Here is a 22,913-nt window from a genome sequence, read left to right on the forward strand (position 1 = left end):
CAGCCTGGTAAGGGAATGGCCACTGGTGAAGCCCCTCCCCATTATTCAGGAGCTCCTCCACCGGACTGGGGAGGTGGTGATGGCTTTGGAAGTGGATGGGCTGAGTGTATTTCTCAGATTCTCTATAACTCCCTCTCCTCCAGTGCACATCACTACACACACACACACACACACACACACACACACAGAGGAGCATTCCAGCCTCCTATGGTTTCAATCTCTGAGGAAGCCTCTGAAGTTTCACCAGAGATGATTTTTGGATGAAGCTCTTGTTGATGTGGGGTCTCTCCCTCGGGTGGGCTTTCAGGTGCTCCACCAGGTCCGAGTGCTCGCTGAAGATCTTGTCGCAGTCGGTACATTTGTAGGCCCCCTCCCCCGTGTGGTTTCTCTGGTGCGCAGAGAGGTGTGAGATGTGCATGAGGCTCTTCTCGCTGTGGGGCCAAGGGGAGGGCCTCTCCCCCGGGTGGGTTCTCAGGTGCTTGGCCAGGTTTGACTGCTCGCTGAAGCTCTTGCCACAGTGCGGACAGATGTACGGCCTCTCGCCGGTGTGGGTTCTGCAGTGGGTGTTGAGATTGGAGAGCTGGCTGAAGCGTTTCCCGCAGTGGGGACAGGGATAGGGTCTCTCGCCCGTGTGGGTCCGGTGGTGCTTCCTCAGACTTGACTGGTCGCCGAAGCTCTTCCCACAGTCGGCGCAGACGTAGGGCCTCTCCCCTGAATGGGTCCTCAGGTGGGTGGTGACGTTGGAGAGCTGACTGAAGCGCTTCTCACAGTCAGGACATTTGTAAGGTCTCTCCCCTGTGTGGGTCCGCTGGTGCGTAGTGAGGTGGGATCTATGGATGAAGCTCTTCTCGCAGTGGGGGCAGGGGTAGGGTCTCTCCCCCGTGTGGGTTCTCTGGTGCTTGGCGAAAGTCGATTGGTCGCTGAAGCTCTTCTGGCAGTCAGGGCACACATAGGGCCTCTCCCCAGTGTGGGTCCTCAAGTGGGTGGTGAGATTAGACTGGTCACCAAAGCTCTTCTCGCACTGGGGGCAGGTGAAGGGCCTTTCCCCTGTGTGGGTCCTCAGGTGGGTGGTGAGACTGCTCAGGTTACTGAAGCGCCTCTCACACTCAGGGCAGCTGTAGGGCCTCTCCCCTGTGTGGGTTCTCTGGTGTCTAGTGAGGTTCGAGAGGTGGCTGAAGTGTTTCCCACACTCAGGGCAGGAGAAGGGCCTTTCCCCCGTGTGGGTTCTCTGGTGCACAGTGAGATGGGAAAGCCGACTGAAGCTTCTCTCACACTCAGCACAGGGGAAGGGTTTCTCGACTCCATGGACTCTTGCATGTGCCGAGAGCTCCTGCTTTTTCCTGAAGCTTTTCCCACAGGCCCTACATTTATACATTTTCTTTCCCAAGTGAATGCTGCTCTTATGGCTATTCAGGTCTCTCTGCCCCTCAAAGCTTTCCTCACACACAGGATATGTGCACGGTCCCTCACTTGTCTCTGACCTCTCTGGCACAGGGGGCTTGTGCAGTTCCCTGAAAGTTCTTTCACGTCTCCTTGTGGTACCTGACTCATCCCTAGCTGTGTTTCGCTTCTGCTTTTGTGACTTGTGCTGCCCTTTGCAGGTAGTTTCCTGGTCAGGTCTCTGGGAAATTCTCTCTTTTGATTTGCCCAATAACATTCCCAGCAGCTTCAGGTTCTCACAACCTTCTTTGTGATGCTTCTCAGTTCTGCTCAGGATCCCACCACCTGCAGGGAGGAGGAGAAAATCCAGATGTGACCTCCTGTGCTGCTAGTAGAGGGAAACCACTAACCATTCCCAGCAGTACAGTGTGACTGAGGAAGTCCCTCATCCCTCCCCAGGATATTCCCCCAGAAGGCACTTACTCCAGCCGGCACATTATGCAAGTGGCAACATGTTCCAGGGCTGCTACTGGTGCTAGAACAGGTGAAACTGCTTTAAGGGAGAATGAAATATTTCATCATAAACATTGGTGAGAGGAGAAAAAGGAAAATGCCCATTTTTTCAAGTGTCCACTAACTTTGGGTGCCCAACTTGAGACTCCTGGGGCCTGATTTTCCAGAAGCCAATTGAAGCCATGGGGACTCAACACTTCTGAGCATCAAGCCTCATCTGCTTGGGTTTTCAATCCCCATTGCAGTGTTTGGGAGCAGCAGAGTTTTGTTGTGAAAGAAAAACTAAAATTAACTCTCAGGATCACTCTCATAGAGAGAGTGTAGAACCTCATTCTCTACATGCTCCTGGGGAAGTCTAGAGCCATCAGAAAAGGCTTTGTTTTCCAGACTGGGATCCCAGTTGTCTCAAGGGGAACTTCACTGAGAAAGGAGAGCTCAGTCTCATTTCAACTCCAAAATCTTCATTGATTGTCTAAAAATCTTTGATGGTCTCTCAGTCTCACAGCTTGGTGTCATATGGGATCTCAGGAATACTACTGGCGATGGGGAACTTGAGGATATTGAGGTAAAGGTTTCATATTAGCAATAATTGAACATGGTCTTTAACAGAGCACTCTTTAAAGTGTGACTTCACCTAAGGAGAAGAATTCAATGTGTACAGTGAGTATGAAGCAGCCTGATCATTAGCACTCACTGATTAGTGTTTATGCTGAACAGGGAAGAGTCTCTCAGGATCATGCAATAAGGCGGCAGCCTGGCTTCTCAGCAATGGGAAAGAAACAGTGTTGAAGGCCTAAACATTATAATGCATCATATGACTATTTAAACTGCATTGACTAAGTTAGCAAAGCTACTGGAACTTACTACTACATAGTTCATGTCATACTTTTCCAGTTATGCTGCCATCCCTGATGGAAGTCTTTTGTTCAAAGGGGGATCTGTCGCATGACAATACATGATGTGATACTGGTGGGAGTAGCTACGTGATCTTAGATTCCATTTCTGCGTTAGTGGGAACTGACTGCAAGGGAAAGCTGTCTCTCTTCAAACTAGCTGTGCCGGGCTGCTTCTTCTGGCAACATTCTTTAGGGGAGTTTCCCTCCATGCAGCATGCTCTTAGGGAAGAACTGTGTTGCCTCATATCCTACATGGATCTCTCCACCTAGGGAGCACAACCATGGGACCCTCCCAATGTGATGTTATCTGAATAGTTCAGTGTTTCAGCACGAAAACTGGATGAAAGGAGAAAATCCCTGCCCCAAAACAAATGTTAGGGGCTGGGAAAGATGAATATTAAGGCTCCATTCCCCAAATGAAATAATCACGGACGCAGAAAGATTGAGCCAAATTCTTTGCTGGCATAATGCTAATGAAATCAACGGAGTTACACCTTTGACTCACAATGGGTAAGGAGGACTGTGATTTACGAGAGAGATGTAGAGGCTTGTCAGGCATTGGCCAAGACACAGTGAATCCTATAAAGGAAATCCAGTTCTGCAGCTTAGAAAGGGTCTCCATCTTGTCACTTCACTCGAGGAAGCTTGGATTATTACTACTCACCTGGGGAGGGGCTTTCAGGAATAGCTCCATCCACTGAGTCCTGAAGATCCACAACCCACAGCTCTGACTCTCTTTGTTCTATTGGAGATATTTGTAGGCCCCTCCCCAAAAAGTTTTGGTTTGGGACTTTTTATAGTCTGTTTGTGGGAAATGAGATCGGGAGACATTATGTTCTGTTGTTGGTCCCAGAGAGCTTGTTACAAAAGTATGTAAATGGTTTTATACCAGTACCCTCTGCTGGAGCAGATGTGTACTTTTAATAAATCCAAACGTGCTAATGGAGGCCCTGAGGACAGGGAAAGGAAGGATGGTCCAGTAGAAGGGCACAAGCCTAGGATCTGGGAGACGTGGGCTCCTGTGTAACCTTGTGCAAGTCACTTAGCCTCTCTGTGCCTCGGTTCCTCCTCCATACAATGGGGATAATAGCCCTGCCCGGCCCTCATGGAATGTTAGGAGCCTACATACAGTAAAGATTGTGAGGAGCTCAGATACTACACTATTGGAGGGGCATATAAATGCTAAAGAGAGACAGAAAATCCAGATAATTCAGAGTTTACACAGCTCGGAATAAAAGAAAGAAAACTTACATTTACCCAGTGAAGCCAACCTTGTATATTCTTCTCCCTCAGGCATTGATACAGCTCCTTCTGCCATTCCTCTAAAATATCCCTCTCCTCACAGAAGAAACAGACAAGACATCACCATACTTCAGCAGGATCTGAAATCACAAGGATTATAAACTCAGCATCTTTTGCTTCAGTCTCATCCTGACACTTGAAGCCCAAAGTCTCAGCTGGAGAAATGGTCTCTGTGGGAGTAATTCACAGTGATAACCCAAGGACAGCACAGCAGGTATATCTTAGGGGATTTCTCTATCCCCTGGATATTTCATCTGTGATGTGGGTAACTTCAGAGTCCTATAGGACTATGCCCGTTGGTTCCCATGTAGATCTCCGGCAGTGAAATCTGAAGGGCCCTAGATATGCCAGATGAATGAGAGGAAACAGGCTCTTTTCCCCCCCTTTCACTTTCTGATTCTCCATTTCTCCACTAGCTTCCATCTTCCTCTGGGTGCAATTCATGGTGGTGTTTTTTTATCTGTAGAGATCTAGCTACCTTAATGGCTGTCTCTCTCTGTCCATGCCCCGCTACAACAGCTCAGATCATCTAGAGTACTTCTGCTCTCACTTTGCTTTTGTTACACTTGCATTCCTGGAGACAGGAAACAGCATGTCTTAGGGTATGTCTACACTACAGGATTAATTCGAATTTATATAATTCGAATTTAGGAAACCGATTTTGTAAATTCGAATGTATTCGGCCACACTAGGCACCATTAATTCGGTGGTGTGCGTCCAAGCTACCATAGTAGCATCGATTTCCAGAGCGTTGCATTGTGGGTAGCTTTTACATAGCTATCCCATAGTTCCCGCAGTCTCCACCCCCCTTGGAATTCTGGGTTGAGACCCCAGTGCATGATGGGGCAAAAAACATTGTCGCAGGTAGTTCTGGGTACAGCCTCCCCCTCCCTCACTGAAAGCAACGGCAGACAACCATTTCGCGCCTTTTTTCCTGAGTGAACTCTGCAGACTCCATTCTGCATCAAGCATGGATCCCGTTGTGCTCCAGAACGCAGTCTTGAACATTATAAACACCTCGCGCTTTCTCGTGGAGTTTATGCTTACACAGGACCAGAAAAAAGAGGCGAGGAGGAGGAGAAGGCGGCGATTGCAGCGCAGCGACCAGCGTGATGAGGACATGGACACGGACACAGAATTCTCTGAGACCGCGGGCCCCGGTGCTTTGGAGATTATGATGTTAATGGGCCAGGTTATAGGCTTTGAACGCCGATTCTGGGCCCGGGAAACAAGCACAGACTGGTGGGACCGCATAGTGTTGCAGGTGTGGGACGATTCCCAGTGGCTGAGAAACTTTCGCATGCGTAAGGGCACTTTCATGGAACTTTGTGACTTGCTTTCCCCTGCCCTGAAGCGCCAGAATACCAAGATGAGAGCAGCCCTCACAGTTGAGAAGCGAGTGGCGATAGCCCTGTGGAAGCTTGCAACGCCAGACAGCTACCGGTCAGTCGGGAATCAATTTGGAGTGGGCAAATCTACTGTGGGGGCTGCTGTGATGCAAGTAGCCAAAGCAATCACGGAGGTGCTGCTACGAAAGGTAGTGACTCTGGGAAATGTGCAGGTCATAGTGGATGGCTTTGCTGCAATGGGATTCCCTAACTGTGGTGGGGCAATAGATGGAACCCATATTCCTATCTTGGCACCGGAGCACCAGGGTACCCAGTACATAAACCGCAAGGGGTACTTCTCAATGGTGCTGCAAGCACTTGTGGATCACAAGGGACGTTTCACCAACATCCATGTGGGCTGGCCGGGAAGGGTTCATGACGCTCGCGTCTTCAGGAACACCAATCTGTTTAAACGGCTGCAGCAAGGGACTTACTTTCCGGACCAGAAAATAACCGTGGGGGATGTTGAAATGCCAATTGTTATTCTTGGGGACCCAGCCTACCCCTTAATGCCATGGCTCATGAAGCCATACACAGGCAGCCTGGACAGGAGTCAGGAGTTGTTCAACTACAGGCTGAGCAAGTGCAGAATGGTGGTAGAATGTGCATTTGGCCGTTTAAAAGGTCGCTGGCGATCCTTATTGACTCGCTCAGACCTCAGCCAAACCAATATCCCCATTGTTATTACTGCTTGCTGTGTGCTTCACAATCTCTGTGAGAGCAAGGGGGAGACCTTTATGGCAGGGTGGGAGGCTGAGGCAAATCGCCTGGCTGCTGATTACTCGCAGCCAGACACCAGGGCGATTAGAAGAGCACACGATGAAGCGCTGCGCATTAGGGAAGCTTTGAAAACCAGTTTCATGACTGGCCAGGCTACAGTGTGAAATTTATGTTTGTTTATCCTTCCTGAAAACCCGCCCCCTTTATTGACTCATTCTCTGTAAGGAACCCACCCTCCCCCTTCCCCCAGCTTGCTTTCAAAGGAAATAAAGTCACCATTGTTTAAAAATCATTTATTCTTTATGAATTGATTATAAAAAGAGGGAGAGAACCTGAGTGGGGTTTGGGAGGAGGATCAGCGGGAAGGAAAAGCCCAGTAAAAAAAGGTTAAGAAAATGGCAGCCTTTTGCTTGGGCTGTCCACTGGGGTGGAATGGGAGGGTGTACGGAGCCTCCCCCCCGTGTTCTTACACATCTGGGTGTGGAGGCTATGGAAAATGGTGAGGAGGTAGGGGGGTTATACAGGGGCTGTAGCGGCACAGAACCTGAGTGGGGTTTGGGAGGAGGATCTGCGGGAAGGAAAAGCCCAGTAAAAAAAGGTTAAAAAAATGGCAGCCTTTTGCTTGGGCTGTCCACTGGGGTGGAATGGGAGGGTGTACGGAGCCTCCCCCCCCGTGTTCTTACACGTCTGGGTGTGGAGGCTATGGAACATGGTGAGGAGGTAGGGGGGTTATACAGGGGCTGTAGCGGCACTCGGTTCTCCAGCAGCCGTTCCTGAAGCTCCACCAGACGCCGGAGCATGTCTGTTTGCTCACGCAGCAGCCCCAGCGTTGCTTCCCGACTCCTCTGATCTTCCTGCCGCCACCTCTCATCTCGAGCGTCTCTCCTCTCCTCACGTTGGTCCCTTCTGTCCTCACGTTGGTCCCTCATGTCCTCACGTTGGTCCCTCCTGTCCTCACGGTCACTGGCTTCTTTCCTATACTTGCAAACCGTCTCCTTCCACTCATTCAGATGAGCTCTTTCATTCCTGGTGGATTGCATGATTTCGGAAAACATCTCTTCTCTCGTTTTTTTTTTACGACGCCTTATCTGGGATAGCCTTCGGGAAGGAGGAGGGAGGCTTGAAACATTTGCACCTGCTGGAGGGAGTGAAAAAAGGAGAGAATTTTTTTAAAAGATACATTTTTCAGAACAATGCTTATACTCTTTCACGGTGTATACTATTCACATTACATAGCACATGTGATTTCTGTGCAAGGTCGCATTTTGCCTCTTAATATTGAGTGCCTGTGGCTTTGCTGCTAGAGATCACAGACGCAGGTCGGGGCAACAGAATTCACCTTGCATGCTGCCATGGTAAGCCACTGTCTTTAGGCTTCTGCGCCCTGCTTTCCCACATACCAAGCAAAGCCCGTTGTGCTGCAGTTTTCCTGTTAGCTTGTTTTCTGCTGCTGAAGGTTAACACCCCCCCCCCCCATCCAATTCTCTGGGATGAGTGCTTTATCCCTCCCCCCACCGCGTGGCTGGTATCAGGGAAGATCCCTGCAGGAACCAAACTAACACCCCCCCCCCCACCCGCCATGAATTCTCTGGGATGAGTGCTTTATCCCTCCCCCCACCGCGTGGCTGGTATCAGGGAAGATCCCTGCAGGAACCAAACTAACACCCCCCCCCCCACCCGCCATGAATTCTCTGGGATGAGTGCTTTATCCCTCCCCCCACCGCCTGGCTGGTATCAGGGAAGATCCCTGCAGGAACCAAACTAACACCCCCCCCCCCCCCCACCCGCCATGAATTCTCTGGGATGAGTGCTTTATCCCTCCCCCCACCGCGTGGCTGGTATCAGGGAAGATCCCTGCAGGAACCAAACTAACACCCCCCCCCCCACCCGCCATGAATTCTCTGGGATGAGTGCTTTATCCCTCCCCCCACCGCGTGGCTGGTATCAGGGAAGATCCCTGCAGGAACCAAACTAACACCCCCCCCCCCACCCGCCATGAATTCTCTGGGATGAGTGCTTTATCCCTCCCCCCACCGCCTGGCTGGTATCAGGGAAGATCCCTGCAGGAACCAAACTAACACCCCCCCCCCCCCCACCCGCCATGAATTCTCTGGGATGAGTGCTTTATCCCTCCCCCCACCGCCTGGCTGGTATCAGGGAAGATCCCTGCTAGCAAAACGCGAAAAGCTCTGGGCCAATCCTCCCCCCCCCCCTTGCACTTGGCTAAATGCAGGGAAGGATTTCTTTTCAGCCACAGGCAAACAGCCCAGTAGGAACGGCCACCTCAGTCCCCTTAATTAAATTCCCTTATTTCAACCAGGTTACCCTAAGCGATATCACTCTCCTGAGGATTACACAGCAAGATAAAGAACGGATGTTGCTTGAATGCCAGCAAACACCGGGACCATATGCTGCCAGGCTCTGTCAGGCAATGATACCAGATTACTTGCTACTAGCATGGCGTGGTCAAGTGTCCTACCATGGAGGACGGAATAAGGCTGCACTGCCCAGAAACCTTGTGGCAAGGCTTTTGGAGTACCTCCAGGAGAGCTTCATGGAGATGTCCCTGGAGGATTTCCGCTCCATCCCCAGACATGTTAACAGACTTTTCCAGTAGCTGTACTGGCTGCGAATGCATCCCAAGTGCTCAGGGCAAATTAATCATTAAAAATGCTTGCTTTTAAACCATGTTTTATATTTTAAAAGGTAAACTCACCTGAGGTCCCTTCCATGGGGTCATGGTCTTGGGTGCTGGCTTGGTAGGCTTGGGAGGGTACTTCAGTCAGGGTGAGAAACAGTTCCTGGCTGTTGGGGAGAACGGAGAGCTGGGTGCTCTCTGCCAGCTCGTCCTCCTCCTCCTCCTCTTCCCCTTCCGCGGAATCATCAGGTGTCCCTGATGAGATTATCCCCAGCTCGGAATCCACAGTCAGAGGTGGGGTAGTGGTGGCGGCCCCCCCTAGAAATGCATTTAGCTCAGCGTAGAAGCGGCATGTCCGCGGCTCTGACCCGGAGCGACCGTTTGCCTCCTTTGCTTTTTGATAGGCTTGTCTGAGCTCCTTGACTTTCACGCGGCACTGATCTGTGTCCCTATTGTGGCCTCTCTCCATCATGCCCTTGGAAATTTTTTCATAAGTTTTGGCATTTCGTCTTTTCGAACGCAGTTCAGCTAGCACTGAATCCTCTCCCCATATAGAGATCAAATCCAGTACCTCCTGTACGGTCCATGCTGGTGCTCTTTTTCGATTATCAGCCTGCATGGTTACCTGTGCTGATGAGCTCTCTGTGGTCACCTGTGCTCTCCACGCTGTGCAAACAGGAAATGAAATTCAAATGTTCCCGGGGCTTTTCCTGTCCACCTGGCCAGTGCATGCGAGTTCAGATTGCTGGCCAGAGCGGTCACAATGGTGCACTGTGGGATAGCTCCTGGAGGCCAATAACATCGAATTGCGGCCACACTAACGCTAATTCGAATTGACAAATTCGATTTTGGCGCTACTCCGCTCGTCGGGGTGGAGTACAGAAATCGAATTAAAGGGCCCTTTAATTCGAATTAAATGGCTTCGTTGTGTGGACGGTTCCAGAGTTAATTCGAATTAAAGCCACTAAATCCGAATTAAAGGTGTAGTGTAGACCAGGCCTTAGGATGAAGAGTCACAGCTACAGAAATGCTGCTCTTCAGTGTCACACTACAGCTTGACTTTACTGACCTTCAGAGCACAGTGCAAGATACATCTTCTTGGCCAAATGTTTCCTCGACTATGGGCCATTAGCAGGTGGGTGATTGGATGTTTTTCTAAAAGATATGCTCAAACAGGAATTAGTTCAGGGAAGTTCTATGGCCTGTGTTATACAGAAGGTCAAACTAGATGATGACAATGGTCCCAGCTGGCCTTAAAATCTATGAGTCATTAATAGTTGGCTGGGTCCATACAAGGAAGAGGGCTGTTTATGCTGCATACTGTGGACAGACTGATGTACAGACCAAAATTCAACAGTATAATCATGCATGCATGCACCACAACTATGCATACCAACAGAGCATTGCCCGTTGAAATACTGTTTTGCATGCACAGTTGTTAGCTGAATGAGGCTCTCAGTTTTATTCATGGTTGTGGGCTTCTGTCGTTTTGAAAATCAGGCCCTTACACATCAGAATGCATTTAATCTATGCTATGAACTCAGATGCTATGTTACTGTGCACATAACAAAAATCAGTAAATGAATGACATCATATTTCTGCATCAGTATTATTGGCTGAGCAAAGCAAGATCAAAATGGAGGAGAGTGGGGGGGGGGGTGCACACATAGAGCCCCTGGCATAGTGCAGAGGTAGAGAATGGGGCACGATGGTATGCAGGGAAGTGGACATGGGGAGGCACACAGAGACCCTGGCATACGCCAGAGGAGTGAGTGGGGGGCACATAGAATCATAGAACTGGAAGGGACCGCGACAAGTCATTGAGTCCAGTCCCCTGCACTCAAGAGAGGACTAAGTATTATCTAGACCATCCTTGACAGGTGTTTGTCTAACCTGCTCTTAAAAATCTCCAATGATGGAGATTCCACCACCTCCCTAGGCAATTTATTTCAGTATTTAACCACTCTGACAGTTAGGAAGTTTTTCCTAATGTTCAACCTAAACCGCCCTTGCTGCAATGTAAGCCCATTGCTTCTTGTCCTATAGAGTCTGTGGCAGAGGGGAATGGGGGGGGTGGGGCAGCATGGTGAGAAGGGAAGAAAGGGGGATAACCAGACCCCAGGCATGAGGGAGGGAGTAAAGAGGTTGCAGCAAGTGCCTGAGATAGAGGGGGACGGGAGGGTGGCACACAGGGAGCTTGTGGGGGAAACTGGAGGGATGAAAGAGTCCCTGGTGTGTGCAATGAGCTCGGCCTACACAAGCTACAAAGTCTGCAACCCTCCAGCTACCGTTACTGACACTTTCCCACCCTTGTCTCCCATGAGTCAGGCCTTCTCCTGGCCTGGGAAGCTGCTGGGGACTAGCATTTCCTGTCAGTTCAGCATGAGTAGGGTTACCATACGTCCGGATTTCCCCGGACATGTCCGGCTTTTTGGTACTCAAATCCCCGTCCGGGGGGAACTGCCAAAAAGCCAGACATGTCCGGGGAAATAGGGAGGCAGCATAAGCCAGGGTCCGCCTGGCCCCAGCACGACCCGCCGGATCCGCAGTGCAGCCCAGCCGCCCGGCTACATTGTAGCGAGCTCGGGCGGGGGAAGGGAGGGCGCAGCCGCAGAAGGCGGCGAAGGGGCCGCTGCTGCCCCCGGAGGCCGGGCGGACTGCGCGCCCCAGCTGAGCCCGCAGGACCACGGGGAGGCCGGCCCAGCCAACGGCTCGGGCTTCCCTCACGGGCGGGGACTCCCCGGCCACTGGGGGACCCTTCCTGTGGCCCCATCACCCCGCGCGGCAGGAAGGAGGCTGCGGCGCGGGGCAGGGAGTGCGGCGTGTGCCGGGGCTGCAGGGACCTGCGCTGCCCCGGTCGCCGCTGAGCATCCGAAGCCCCCGCCAGGCAGAGGCTGCCGGGGGAGCGGGGGAGCTGGGCAGGCGGGGGGTGCAGAGGCTGCAGGGCGAGGAGGAGCAGGGCAGGCAGGGGCATAGAGGCTGCAGGGGCAGGGGGGCACAGGGGCAGGGCAGATGGGGGCACAGAGGCTGCAGGGGCAGGGGGGTGCAGGGTGAGTGGGGAGCAGGGGGCACAGGGGCTGCAGGGTGAGGAGGAGCAGGGCAGGCAGGGGGGCGCAGGGGCAGGGCAGGCGGTGGGATACAGAGACTGCAGGGCGAGGAGGAGCAGGGCAGGCAGGGGCATAGAGGCGGCAGGGGGGCACAGGGGCAGGGCAGATGGGGGCACAGAGGCTGCAGGGGCAGGGGGGTGCAGGGTGAGTGGGGAGCAGGGGGCACAGGGGCTGCAGGGCGAGGAGGAGCAGGGCAGGCAGGGGCATAGAGGCTGCAGGGGCAGGGGGGCACAGGGGAAGGGCAGGTGGGGGGCGCAGAGGCTGCAGGGGCGGGGGGATGCAGGGGATGCAGGGCCAGTGGGGAGCAGGGGGCACAGAGGCTGCGGGGGGTGGGGGGGGTGCAGGGCGAGTGGGGAGCAGGGAAGCACTTAGCAACCCCCAACCAAGATCAGAGCAGGAGGGGGAATGTGGGGTGCTCAGAGGAGGGGGCAGAGTTGGGGCAGGGACTTTGGGGAAAGGGTTGGAATGGGGGTGGGGAAGGGGCAGAGTTGGGCAGGGGCGGGGAAGGGGCGGAGTTGGGGCGGGGCTGGGGGCAGGACCGGGGCCCCGTGGAGTGTCCTCTTTTTTAAATGTTTGAATATGGTAACCCTACCCACTGGGCCACAGCCACTGCCGATGAGTGACCACACAGTGTGTCGGGGCACAGCCCCACTGCCCCCTCCTGCTTGCTGGGTGACATTTGCCCTCCGTCCTTCCCAGAGCGCAGATTCCCCGGGGCTGCAGCTGCAGATATCCCCTGAGCTGGCGGGGCTGCACGGCCCGCCCCACGCCGCCGCCCTGGGTCAGGCCCACACATACCTGCGCTTGGAGAGGGGCCCCATGAGCTGCAGGCCCGCAAGTGCCATCTGTGAGCTGGCTGCCCCGGAGCTCTGGGGGGTGGGGACCCAGCTGGGGGAGCTAGGCAGAGCGACGACTCCCGGGGAAGGAGACGCTCCTGGCCTGCAACTGCACACACGGGGCAGCCCCCGCCTCCGGCCCCTGCCCGGTGGCTTAAAGGGGCCCCCGCAGGGCTGCAGCTGCGGGCTAGTTCGCTGTCCCTTTCCTTTGCCACCCCCACTTCAGGCTGCGATTCCTTTGTGTCCCAGGGGCGGTGACTGCTACCCCCGGGGGTTGTGTGCTGGCCCCAGCCCCGCTATCTGCCCTCGCGGGAGGCTCTTCCAGCCCCTGCACTCACCGCTCCGGCGGGCAGCAGGCGAGCTCGGCATGGCCCGGCGGGGCTGCGTTCGGGGCACGGGCGGTACAGGCGCTGCGGACGCCAGTTTTCTGCGGGACCCACCGCCCGGGAACAGGAAGCTTAGGAAGCACAGCTCCCGGTCGGGCCTCTCTAGGAGCTGGAGGAGCTCCGTCGTGTTAACCCTTCACTCCCCAGGCTTTGGGAACCTTTCTGTTTCGTTCATCTCTCCTCCCCGCCTCCTCCTAAACTGGCAGCTCTCTGCATCCTGACTTGTCCCACTCTGCACAACTCAGCGAATTCCCACCCTGGCTGTGTTACAATGGAGGACAAAGGGATTATCAGAGGGGCTCTAGAAACAGCCTTGAACTCTCTAGAAACAGGTGCCCAGAGCCCAGATGACATTGATGATGATTATTCGTTTGAGAGACCCCCAAGGGGGCATGGCAAACCTGAAATGTCTAAAAAGCAACAGAGGGTCCTGTGGCACCTTTAAGACTAACAGAAGTATTGGGAGCATAAGCTTTCGTGGGTAAGAACCTCACTTCTTCAGATGCAAGAAGAAGTGTGCCGCCCCTTGCATCTGAAGAAGTGAGGTTCTTACCCACGAAAGCTTATGCTCCCAATACTTCTGTTAGTCTTAAAGGTGCCACAGGACCCTCTGTTGCTTTTTACAGATTCAGACTAACACGGCTACCCCTCTGATACCTGAAATGTCTAAAGGTCTGTTTACCAGTGTGCTAGCTTTTTGCTGCTTTTATGTCTAAATCTTAGGCTTCTTCATGGCCAGTTATAGGCAGGAATACTCATCTGTAATCTGTTCTGCTGATTAATATTGTTATTATTCATTTATATTATGGTACAGCCCAAAGGCCTCAGTCAGGATTAGAGCTGAAGTTGTGCTGGGTGATGAAGACGGTCCCTATTGCAGGGAGTTTACAGTCCAAAAGTGACAAAGAACATGAAAAAATAATAATGTGCATTTATTTAGTCCATTCCATCCTAGAGCTGTGATGTTTGTCAGGGTGATTTTAGTGACAGGGCTTGTCTACACTTAAACATGACATTGTCACCACAGCAGTTGTGCTGCTGTAGTGCTTCAGTGTAGACACTACCTGTGCCAACATGAGAGGTTCTCCTATGGGCACAGGTAATGCATCTCCCCGAAAGACAGTAGCTAGGTTGATGGAAGAATTCTTCCATTGACCTAGCGCTGTCTACACAGGGACTGAGTTTAGCTTAAGTATCCCCTTCAGCAAAGTAGTTATGCTGACCTAATTTTCTAGTGCCACACGCTGTTGTATTTGCAGAGTGGAATCTTTTTCAATTAAACCAAAATGTTTATGCTTCTAGCCCTTGCAGAGAAAATATTCAAAATGTGAATTGTTGCTGTGGTGCCTTTGGGCTGGTCTACAATGAAAACTTACATCGGCAGAAGCACATGAGAACAGCTATACTGGGTCAGACCAAAGATCCATCTAGCCCAGGATCCTGTCTTCCGAGAGTGCTTCAGAGGGAATGAACAGATCAGGTAATCATCAAACGATAAATGATAAAGTGATAAGTGAAAAATCCACACCCCTGAGACGTAGCTATGCCGACCTAGACATAGGGGTAGACAGCATTAGGTGGATGGAAGAATTTTTCAGTTGATATCGCCTCAAATAGGTGGATTAACTACAGCGATGGGAGAACCTCTCCCCACTGAAGTGCTACAGCGAAGCAGCGGCAGCTGTGCCATTGTAGCATTTTAAGAATAGACATCAGGTTGCAGAGAGACAAGCTAAATAATAGCTCTAAGAGACTGATGAACTGCTCTATTCATGCAAAGAGGAAATTAACTAGAGAGCTTAATGATAATTTAAATGTTAACAATTACATCTGTTCTTGCTGATTATTTTAGCAGAAATATCCAGCTAATGTGCTTATCCAGTGTGGTTGGCTATCGCAGAAGTAAGAGATGGAATAGACCTACTGTATTCAGACTGTGGTGTGCCTTTGCAGCTTGCAGTTTGCTCCCTGCTTCCATAGCTCCTTGGAGAGGAGTCAACAAGAACTTAGGATAGGAAGAGAGTAGAAAACCAACGTAGTGTGCTAGACACGCTAAGCAGATCTGTTTCTAAGCCATTGCAGAGAGTCAGGATGGAGGGCAGTGGAGAAGGAACAAGTCTGTTAGGACCGCCTGAGCAAGCTTTAAAAACAAGGAGTGCAGCTTACTGTTCTTGGTTCTGAAATGACTGGGAAGCCAGTGGAGGTATTTGGGCATGGTTCTGGTGGAAGGGCTGTATTTGTCAAGATCGAGTTTAGTTCCTCAAGAGCTCAGGGAGGCTGTTTGGAGAGACCACATAATAAAATCATTATCGTCTAGGCAGCTCCAGTGTAATAAAGGAAACGGGAAGGGAAGGAGTTCCCTGAGAAGCCTTGTGGGTGAATCACACCAAGAGTGCAGAGACCTGAGAATGTTTTGGAGAAGATCATTGTCTGAACTAAGTCCGGGAAATTGGAGGTTAAAACCACAGAGCTTCTTAACCTACCATGCCCTAGAGAGGATCAGCACACTCAGAGGGAGGAGGACTTAATAAAGATGGGACTTTCCTGTTCCCGGCCAAATATCGCTCCCAGCGCCATGTGTCCGAAACGACAGAATCTGCATCTCCAGTGAAAACAACACCCCTCCACTGACATGCTAAGGGCATGAATCCCCGGGGAGCAGCTGGGAGCGGTAAGTCGGGGCAGAGGCGTCTGTACTGAGAGGACAGGGTAGGATCACAGCAGAGAAATAGCTTCCGGGGAGGGGGGAAGAAAACAGCGCAGAAACCAGGAATTACTGCCCGTGGGAGCACAAGGGGGTTGAAGCGTGAACTGTATGGCTGGAAAGGGATCAGATAGCAAGCATCAGGGTACAAAACCAGTGTCTGAGGGTCGGGGCATCTGCAGTCCAGCAGAAGGTCCCCGCTGCACCAGCCTGTTAGGGGCAGCACATTAAAAGCTGAGCTGCCACCCCCTAGGATCCTCCTAGGTTTAATTTAAAAGGGGGCATGGAGTAAAGTCACTCAATAGCCAACAGGGAGGTTCATTGGGATTTCCCTCTGGGAATATTATTATTGCTACTTTGTCCCAAGAGCTTAGCCAATATTTGGGGCTTTGAAGGGTTGTTTCTGTTAGGAGGAGAAATAGAGTATATGAATCAGCTATAGTCTCTGGTGCACTCCTGTTTAGTTACAAAGAACGTACACAAAGTCCTGTTTCCCTGCACATAGTAGGAATAAACAATAGCAGCCAATGTCCTTGGTCACTTTTCAAGCCTGCTTTTCCAGCGAGTCCTGTGCCCCAAGGAGCTCTGTCTCTCTGCTCCTTCTCAGAGCCACTCTCACAATGGATATTGGCTTTGGCACACATACAGCTTGTCAAAACCAATCCTCTAAGAACATAAGAATGGCCCTCCTGGGTCAGACCAAGGGTCCATCTAGCCCAGTATCCTGTCTTCTGACAGTGGCCAGTGCCAGGTGCCCCAGAGGGAATGAACAGAACAGGCAATCATCAAGTGATCCATCCCCTGTAGTTCATTCCCAGCTTCTGGCAAACAGAGGCTAAAGACACCATTCCTGCCCATCCTTGCTAATAGCCATTGATGGACCTATCCTCCATGAATTTATCTAGTTCTTTTTTTAACCCTGTTATGGTCTTGGCCTTCACAACATCCTCTGGCAAGGAGTTCCACAGGTTGACTGTGCGTTGTGTGAAGAAATACTTCCTTTTATTTGATTTAAACCTCCTGCCTATTAATTTCATTTGGTGACCCCTAGTTCTTGTGTTATGAGAAGTAGTAAACAACACTTCCTTATCTACTTTCTCTATACCAGTCATGATTTTATACACCTCAATCATATCGCCCCTTAGTCGTCTCTTTTCCAAGCTAAAAAGTCCCAGTTTTATTAATCTCTTCTTATACGGAAGCCGTTTCATACCCCTAATGATTTTTGTTGCCCTTTTCTGAACTTTTTCCAATTACAATATATCTTTTTTGAGATGGGGTAACCACATCTGCACACAGTATTCAAGATGTGGGCGTACCATTGATTTATATAGAGACAACATGATATTTTCTGTCCTATTATTTATCCCTTTCTTAATTATTCCCAGCATTCTGTTCGCTTTTTTGACTGTCGCTGCACATTGAGTGGATGTTTTCAGAGAACTATCCACATTGACTCCAAGATCCCTTTCTTGAGTGGTAACAGCTAATTTAGACCTCATCATTTTATATGTGTAGTTGGGATTATGCTTTTTCAACCCATTTGCCTGGTACTGAAGTCAGGCGTACAGGCCTGTAATTGCCGGGATCACCTAGATCAGTGGTTTTCAAACTGCGGGTTGCGACCCAGCACTGGGTCACGGAATGGAAGGGACTGGGTCGCGGTGGCTCTGGCCATTAAAAGTCCCATCAGCGGTGCTGCCCAGCTAAGGCAGGCTAGTTCCTACCTGTTCTGACACCGCGCTGCGCCCCAGAAGTGGCTAGCAGCAGGTCTGGCTCCTGGGCGGGAGGGGGCCATGGGGCTCTGTGTGCGCAGGTCCAGTGCAAGGAAGTTTTGCGCCCTAGGCGAAACTTCCACCTTGCGCCCCCTCCCCCCCAGCCCTGCGGCAGCTCCCCGCCCCCCCCCGCCCTGAGGTGCCCCCCCCACGACAGCTCCCCCCCTGCCTTGAGGCGCCCCCCCCGTAGCAGCTCCCCCCCCCGGGGAGCCATGTGGCAGCTCCCCACCCCAGCTCACCTCTGCTCTGCTTCCTCCCCGAGCACGCCGCCCCCACTCTAATTCTCCTCCCCTCCCAGGCTTGCGGTGCCAAACAGCTGATTGGCGCCGCAAGCCTGGGAGGCGGGAGAAGTGGAGCGTCCGCTGCACTGGGAGAGGGAGTTTGAGCCGCACGTGTCAGCGTGCCACCGGCAGCCCAGCCCAGGAACGCTGTAAAAAAAAAAATTGGGGGCACCGCTTTTTGGCGCCCCCAAATCTTGGTGCCCTAGGCAACCGCCTAGTTTGCCTTAATGGTAGCCTTAATGGTAGCACCGGCCCTGTGTGCGAGGCCCCTACCCCAAGCACTGGCTCTGCACTCCCATTGGCTGGTTCCCAGCCAATGGGAGCTGGGGGGGGTCGATGCCTGTGGGTGAGAGTCACGCGGCGCTGCTTGTGCGCCTCCGCCTAGGAGTTGGACCTGCTGATGGCCGCTTCCGGGGCGCAACGCTGTCCACGGTGCCAGGACAGACAGGAAGCCTGCCTTAGCACCCCCGCAGTGCCGCTGACTGGAAGCCGCCTGAGGTAAGCCCTCGCCCCAATCCCCTGCCCCAGCCCTGAGCCCCTCCAACCCAGAGCCCCTTCCGGCACCCCAAACCCCACATCCTCAGACCCACCCCATAGCCTGCACCCCCAGTCCAGAGCCCTGACCCCCTCCCGCACCCCAACCCTCTGCCCCAGCCCTGAGCCCCTCCCACACCCCAAACCCCTCATACCCATGATCCAACAGAGCTGGGAATTAACAATTTTCTTCAGCTGGGTCACCAGAAAAAAAGTTTGAAAACCACTGCTCTAGATCCTGCATTTGCAATCAGTCCAAGGGAAATCCATCAGACTACACAGTTTAACCCTGTTCAAGCTTTGCCATGCAGCAGATTGCCTTGGGAAGTAGCTTCTATTGCCTCAGTTATCACACTCCATGAAGGGACTTAATTTCTCTTTTCCTTTAGCCCTGAAGAAGGGTGATTACCCACTTATCGACTTTAATTAGGTCTGTGATTGATCAGTGGAATAAAAGACAGCCATTAATGGTAGCCATTAACACCTTCCAGTATAACATTCTTTTAAATCTAGCACTCCCCACTGGATCCCCCACACATTAAATTCATTATCCAGGGAAGCACATTATTTAGAGGCTGTGGCCTTGGCTACACTGGCGCTGTACAGCGCTGCAACTTGCTGCACTCAGGGGTGTGAAAACGCCCCCCCCGAGCGCAGCGAGTACAGCGCTGTAAAGCGCCAGTGTAATCAGAGCCTGCAGCGCTGCACGCTCGCTCACAGCGCTGCAAGCTATTCCCCTCAGAGAGATGGAGTACATACAGCGCTGCGAGAGAGCTCTCGCAGTGCTGACAGCGCGACTACACTTGTGCTTCACAGCGCTGCCGTGGCAGTGCTGGGAAGTCCCGAGTGTAGCCAAGGCCTTTGACCAGTATGCTTCTCTTGTTCTCTTTGGGCCAGTTCCTGGGTCTGTCTGCACAGTGGGCAATGGAGGAGTATGTGTGCAAAAGTGGTTTAAAGCTCACCTTTGCACTCCCTGGATCCTGCTTCTGCCTCTGCGCAGGACCCTCTCCTCCAGCAAAGAAAAGGGCTGAGTTTAAAATCCTCAGATTTTATTTGTAACATGTATTCAAGCATTTAGTAATTCAGTTGCCACCTGTTTTATTTCCCTGGACGCAGGGTTGCCGGTCCCCCAAACTGCTGCAATCTCTTAGATGGAACGTGGGAAAGAGCCATGTGTCCCCAATCTTCATGCCTCCATAGACAGGGAGATCCCAAGACGTGCCTATCCAGGTGACGAATAAGTCAGAGCAACCCAGGAAACATTAGTGGGTGAAATATAATGTTGGGATTCCAACAAAACTGTTGTGAGTTCGCCTGTTTCTGTCTTGTCTCATCTATAGACCCGGTCAGGAATCTTACATCAAAATGTTTTTTCAACAAAAAATGCAGTTTGCACAAAATCAACATTTTCCAAGGGAAATTTTGATTTTGCAAATATTTTTCAATTTTTTATCAGACAAATCAAAATAAGATACTTTGTTTTGTGTTGGGTCAATCCAAATATAAACATTTGAGTTTGTTTACCAGTGTGCTAGCTTTTTGCTACTTTTATGTCTAAATCTTAGGCTTCTTCATGGCCAGTTATAGGCAGGAATACTCATCTGTGATCTGTTCTGATGATTAATATTGTTATTATTCATTTATATTATGGTACAGCCCAAAGGCCTCAGTCAGGATTAGAGCTGAAGTTGTGCTGGGTGATGAAGACAGACCCTATTGCAGGGAGTTTACAGTCCAAAAGATCCTCAGCAGTGATAAAGAACATGAATAATAATAATGTGCATTTATTTAGTCCATTCCATCCTAGAGCTGTGATGTTTGTCAGGGTGATTTTAGTGACAGGGCTTGTCTAAATTTAAACATGACATTGTCACCACTGTAGTTGTGCTGCTGTAGTGCTTCAATGTAGACACTACCTGTGCCAACATGAGAGGTTCTCCTATGGGCATAGGTAATGCATCTCTCCCTGAGAGACAGTGAATCAAACTGTTGTATTGTGGGCCACTTTAACATTAATCTGTGTTCTCCAGAGCTGCTGCAGTGCTTCATGGAAGTTGTAGTTCAGGTGTCTGATGCTGCCATTCTCTTCTGTGGGCCAGTCTCCCTGGCTGGACTGCATCTCCCATGATGCACCACAGTCTCCCCTCTGGTAGAACCACTCGAGTGCATCATGTCTGCATGTCAATTTTCATGATGCATTGCAGTCATGAAACATGTAGGCCAGCCAGGAATCCTGTCACATAGAGGAGAATGGGTTATGCTACATGGGGGTGAACTACAACTCATCTGAAGTACCACAGCAGCTCTCAAGCAGACACAGTTCAATATGGAAGCGAGCTGAAAGGAAACATTTCCATTTGGTTCAACAAACCAAACCAAAACATGTTGATTCAGAACTGTCAAAATGTTTCAGTGAAAAATATAAAAAAGAAATGTTTAGACATTTCGGAATTGAAATTTTTCTGAACTTTTTGTTCTGCAAAAAATTTCAATATTTCTGTTTTTTGTTCCAGTTCGGGACAAATATCAAACAAATATCAAAAGATCATGATTTCCTGCGGGGTGGAATTTTTGTTTTTCGATCAGCCCTAATCTCAATATTGTAGCCAGCAGTTAAAGCCGAGGCTCTCAACCAGGGGCATGCATACCCCTGGGGGTACGCAGAGGTCTTCCAGGGGGTACATCAACTCATCTGGATATTTGCTTAGTTTTACAACAGGCTACATAAAAAGCACTATCAAACTCAATAAAAACTAAAATTTCATACAGACTATGATTTGTTTATACTGCTCTATATACTATACACTGAAAAGTAAGTACAATATTTACATTCCAATTGATGTATTTTATAATTATGTGGTAAAAATGAGAAAGTAAGCAATTTTTCAGGAATAGTGTGCTGTGACACTTTTGTATTTTTAGGTCTTATTTTGTAAGCAAGTAGTTTTTAAGTGAGGTGAAACATAGGGATACAGAAGACAAATCAGACTCCTGAAAGGGGTACAGTAGTCTGGAAAGGTTGAGAGCCACTGTGTTAGAGTAACCAGAAAGCAGATGCCAATTATGGTTTAACATCAGTCCTGACAGACTGCTAGCATTCCCCCGCCTAACCAGTGTACTGTAGCAGAAACTTTCCTGTTCGCAAGTGTTGCATTGAGTTCTGAAAGTGATAAGGGACATAATCATTACTTTCTTCTATGGCCATGAGTTCCATAGTGCGGGGCCAGCTTCTGGGGATGTTCTGGGGAAAGGTGTGACAGAGTGGGATATGTCTGTACCCAACTGTGAACTCCATTTTGTGTTTCAACCTCCATCTTGGATTGTAACCTTCATTGTGACCTTCACTTAATAGTAGAACCTCCAATTTGGATTAGAACATCCATTTTGTATTAGGGTTTGACACCTAGTTGAATGACAATGGCTTTATCTACACTTGAAACTTATGCTAGCAAAGCTATGTCAGCGGTGTGAAAAAAACACACACCCTAGCTGACATAGCTAGGCTGACAAAACCACCAGTATAGACAAAGCAGTGCTATCAGAAGAGGGCTCCTGTCAATATAGCTAACATCATTCAGGGAGATACTGTTCCTACACTGGCAGAAAATCTCCTTCTGTCAGCATATGCTGCAGCTATACTAGAGGCTGGCATAGGCTGTGTAATGTAGACATAGTCTATGGCTGAGAAGCCACCATAGAGCAATCATGGGCCATCGACTTTGGTTGTCTCTCAACTACTGGCCCACTGCAAGGGGATAGTGGACTCTCCACAGAAACCTGACTGGGGGCAAGAGGCTGGAATTTCCCAGTTGGAGCACATGGTCAAAAAGAGACAGAGGCTGTATTTAAGAGGGGAGGGCTTCTCTGAGCAAGGGGACCAACCACCACCACATGTCAGAAGCCTCTAGGCTAGAGAGCGAGGACAAGGCAGGAGGGTCTGCCTAGCCTGAAACATTGACCAGACCCTGGATTTGTGGGGTGAGATCAGAGTAAGAGAGTGAGGTGGAAGCATTGCAGGACTGTTTGCTATTTTGCAAAGATCTATAACTCTCCAGTGCTCTCAAGAGTAAAAGTGGCTGTGGTTAAGAAATGCCTTCGCTAAACCTGTAAGGGGCTTAACTGAGCAGCTCGGTGCCCACACCTAGATGAGGCTCTGAGGGCACATGTAAGGCCTGGCCGACACCTAAAAATTAGGTTGACATAGCAACATCACTCAGGGCTGTGAAAAATGTGCCCTGTGCAACATAGCTAGGTCAACTTAACCCCTCTGTAAGGCAGCTAGACAGAAGACTTATTCGTCACCCTAGCTACTGCCTTTTGGAGAGGTTGATTACCTACTTTGATGGGGACAGTCTTTCAGTCAATGTAGGAAGCAACTACGCTATGGCAGTACAGTGGCAGAGCTGAAGTGCCATAGCGGTGCCACTCCAGTGCAGGCACACTCTAAGCAACT

General features: G+C 50.7%; 1 protein-coding gene and 1 long non-coding RNA gene across 2 annotated transcripts; both read right to left on the minus strand.

The window, feature by feature from the left end:
* Positions 1–205: 205 nt before the first annotated feature.
* Positions 206–1,412, minus strand: LOC135885113 (zinc finger protein 84-like). Its single transcript, XM_065412782.1, has one exon. The coding sequence runs from the start codon at positions 1,373–1,375 to the stop codon at positions 206–208; it is 1,170 nt and encodes a 389-aa protein (XP_065268854.1). The 5' UTR covers positions 1,376–1,412.
* Positions 1,413–1,613: 201 nt separating this feature from the next.
* On the minus strand, positions 1,614–12,827 carry LOC135884277 (uncharacterized). The gene is made up of 3 exons (XR_010561706.1): positions 12,743–12,827; positions 4,041–4,171; positions 1,614–1,725 (listed from the first exon to the last, which is right to left on the minus strand). It is a non-coding gene; the product is annotated as an uncharacterized LOC135884277 (long non-coding RNA).
* Positions 12,828–22,913: the final 10,086 nt, after the last annotated feature.

This window comes from Emys orbicularis, chromosome 1, assembly GCF_028017835.1.
Source record: "Emys orbicularis isolate rEmyOrb1 chromosome 1, rEmyOrb1.hap1, whole genome shotgun sequence".
Taxonomy (NCBI): Eukaryota; Metazoa; Chordata; order Testudines; family Emydidae; genus Emys; species Emys orbicularis.

Coding starts and splice junctions, on each gene's coding strand:
- LOC135885113 (XM_065412782.1), bottom strand. CDS start 1,375: ATGTATAAATGTAGGGCCTGTGGGAAAAGCTTCAGGAAAAAGCAGGAG.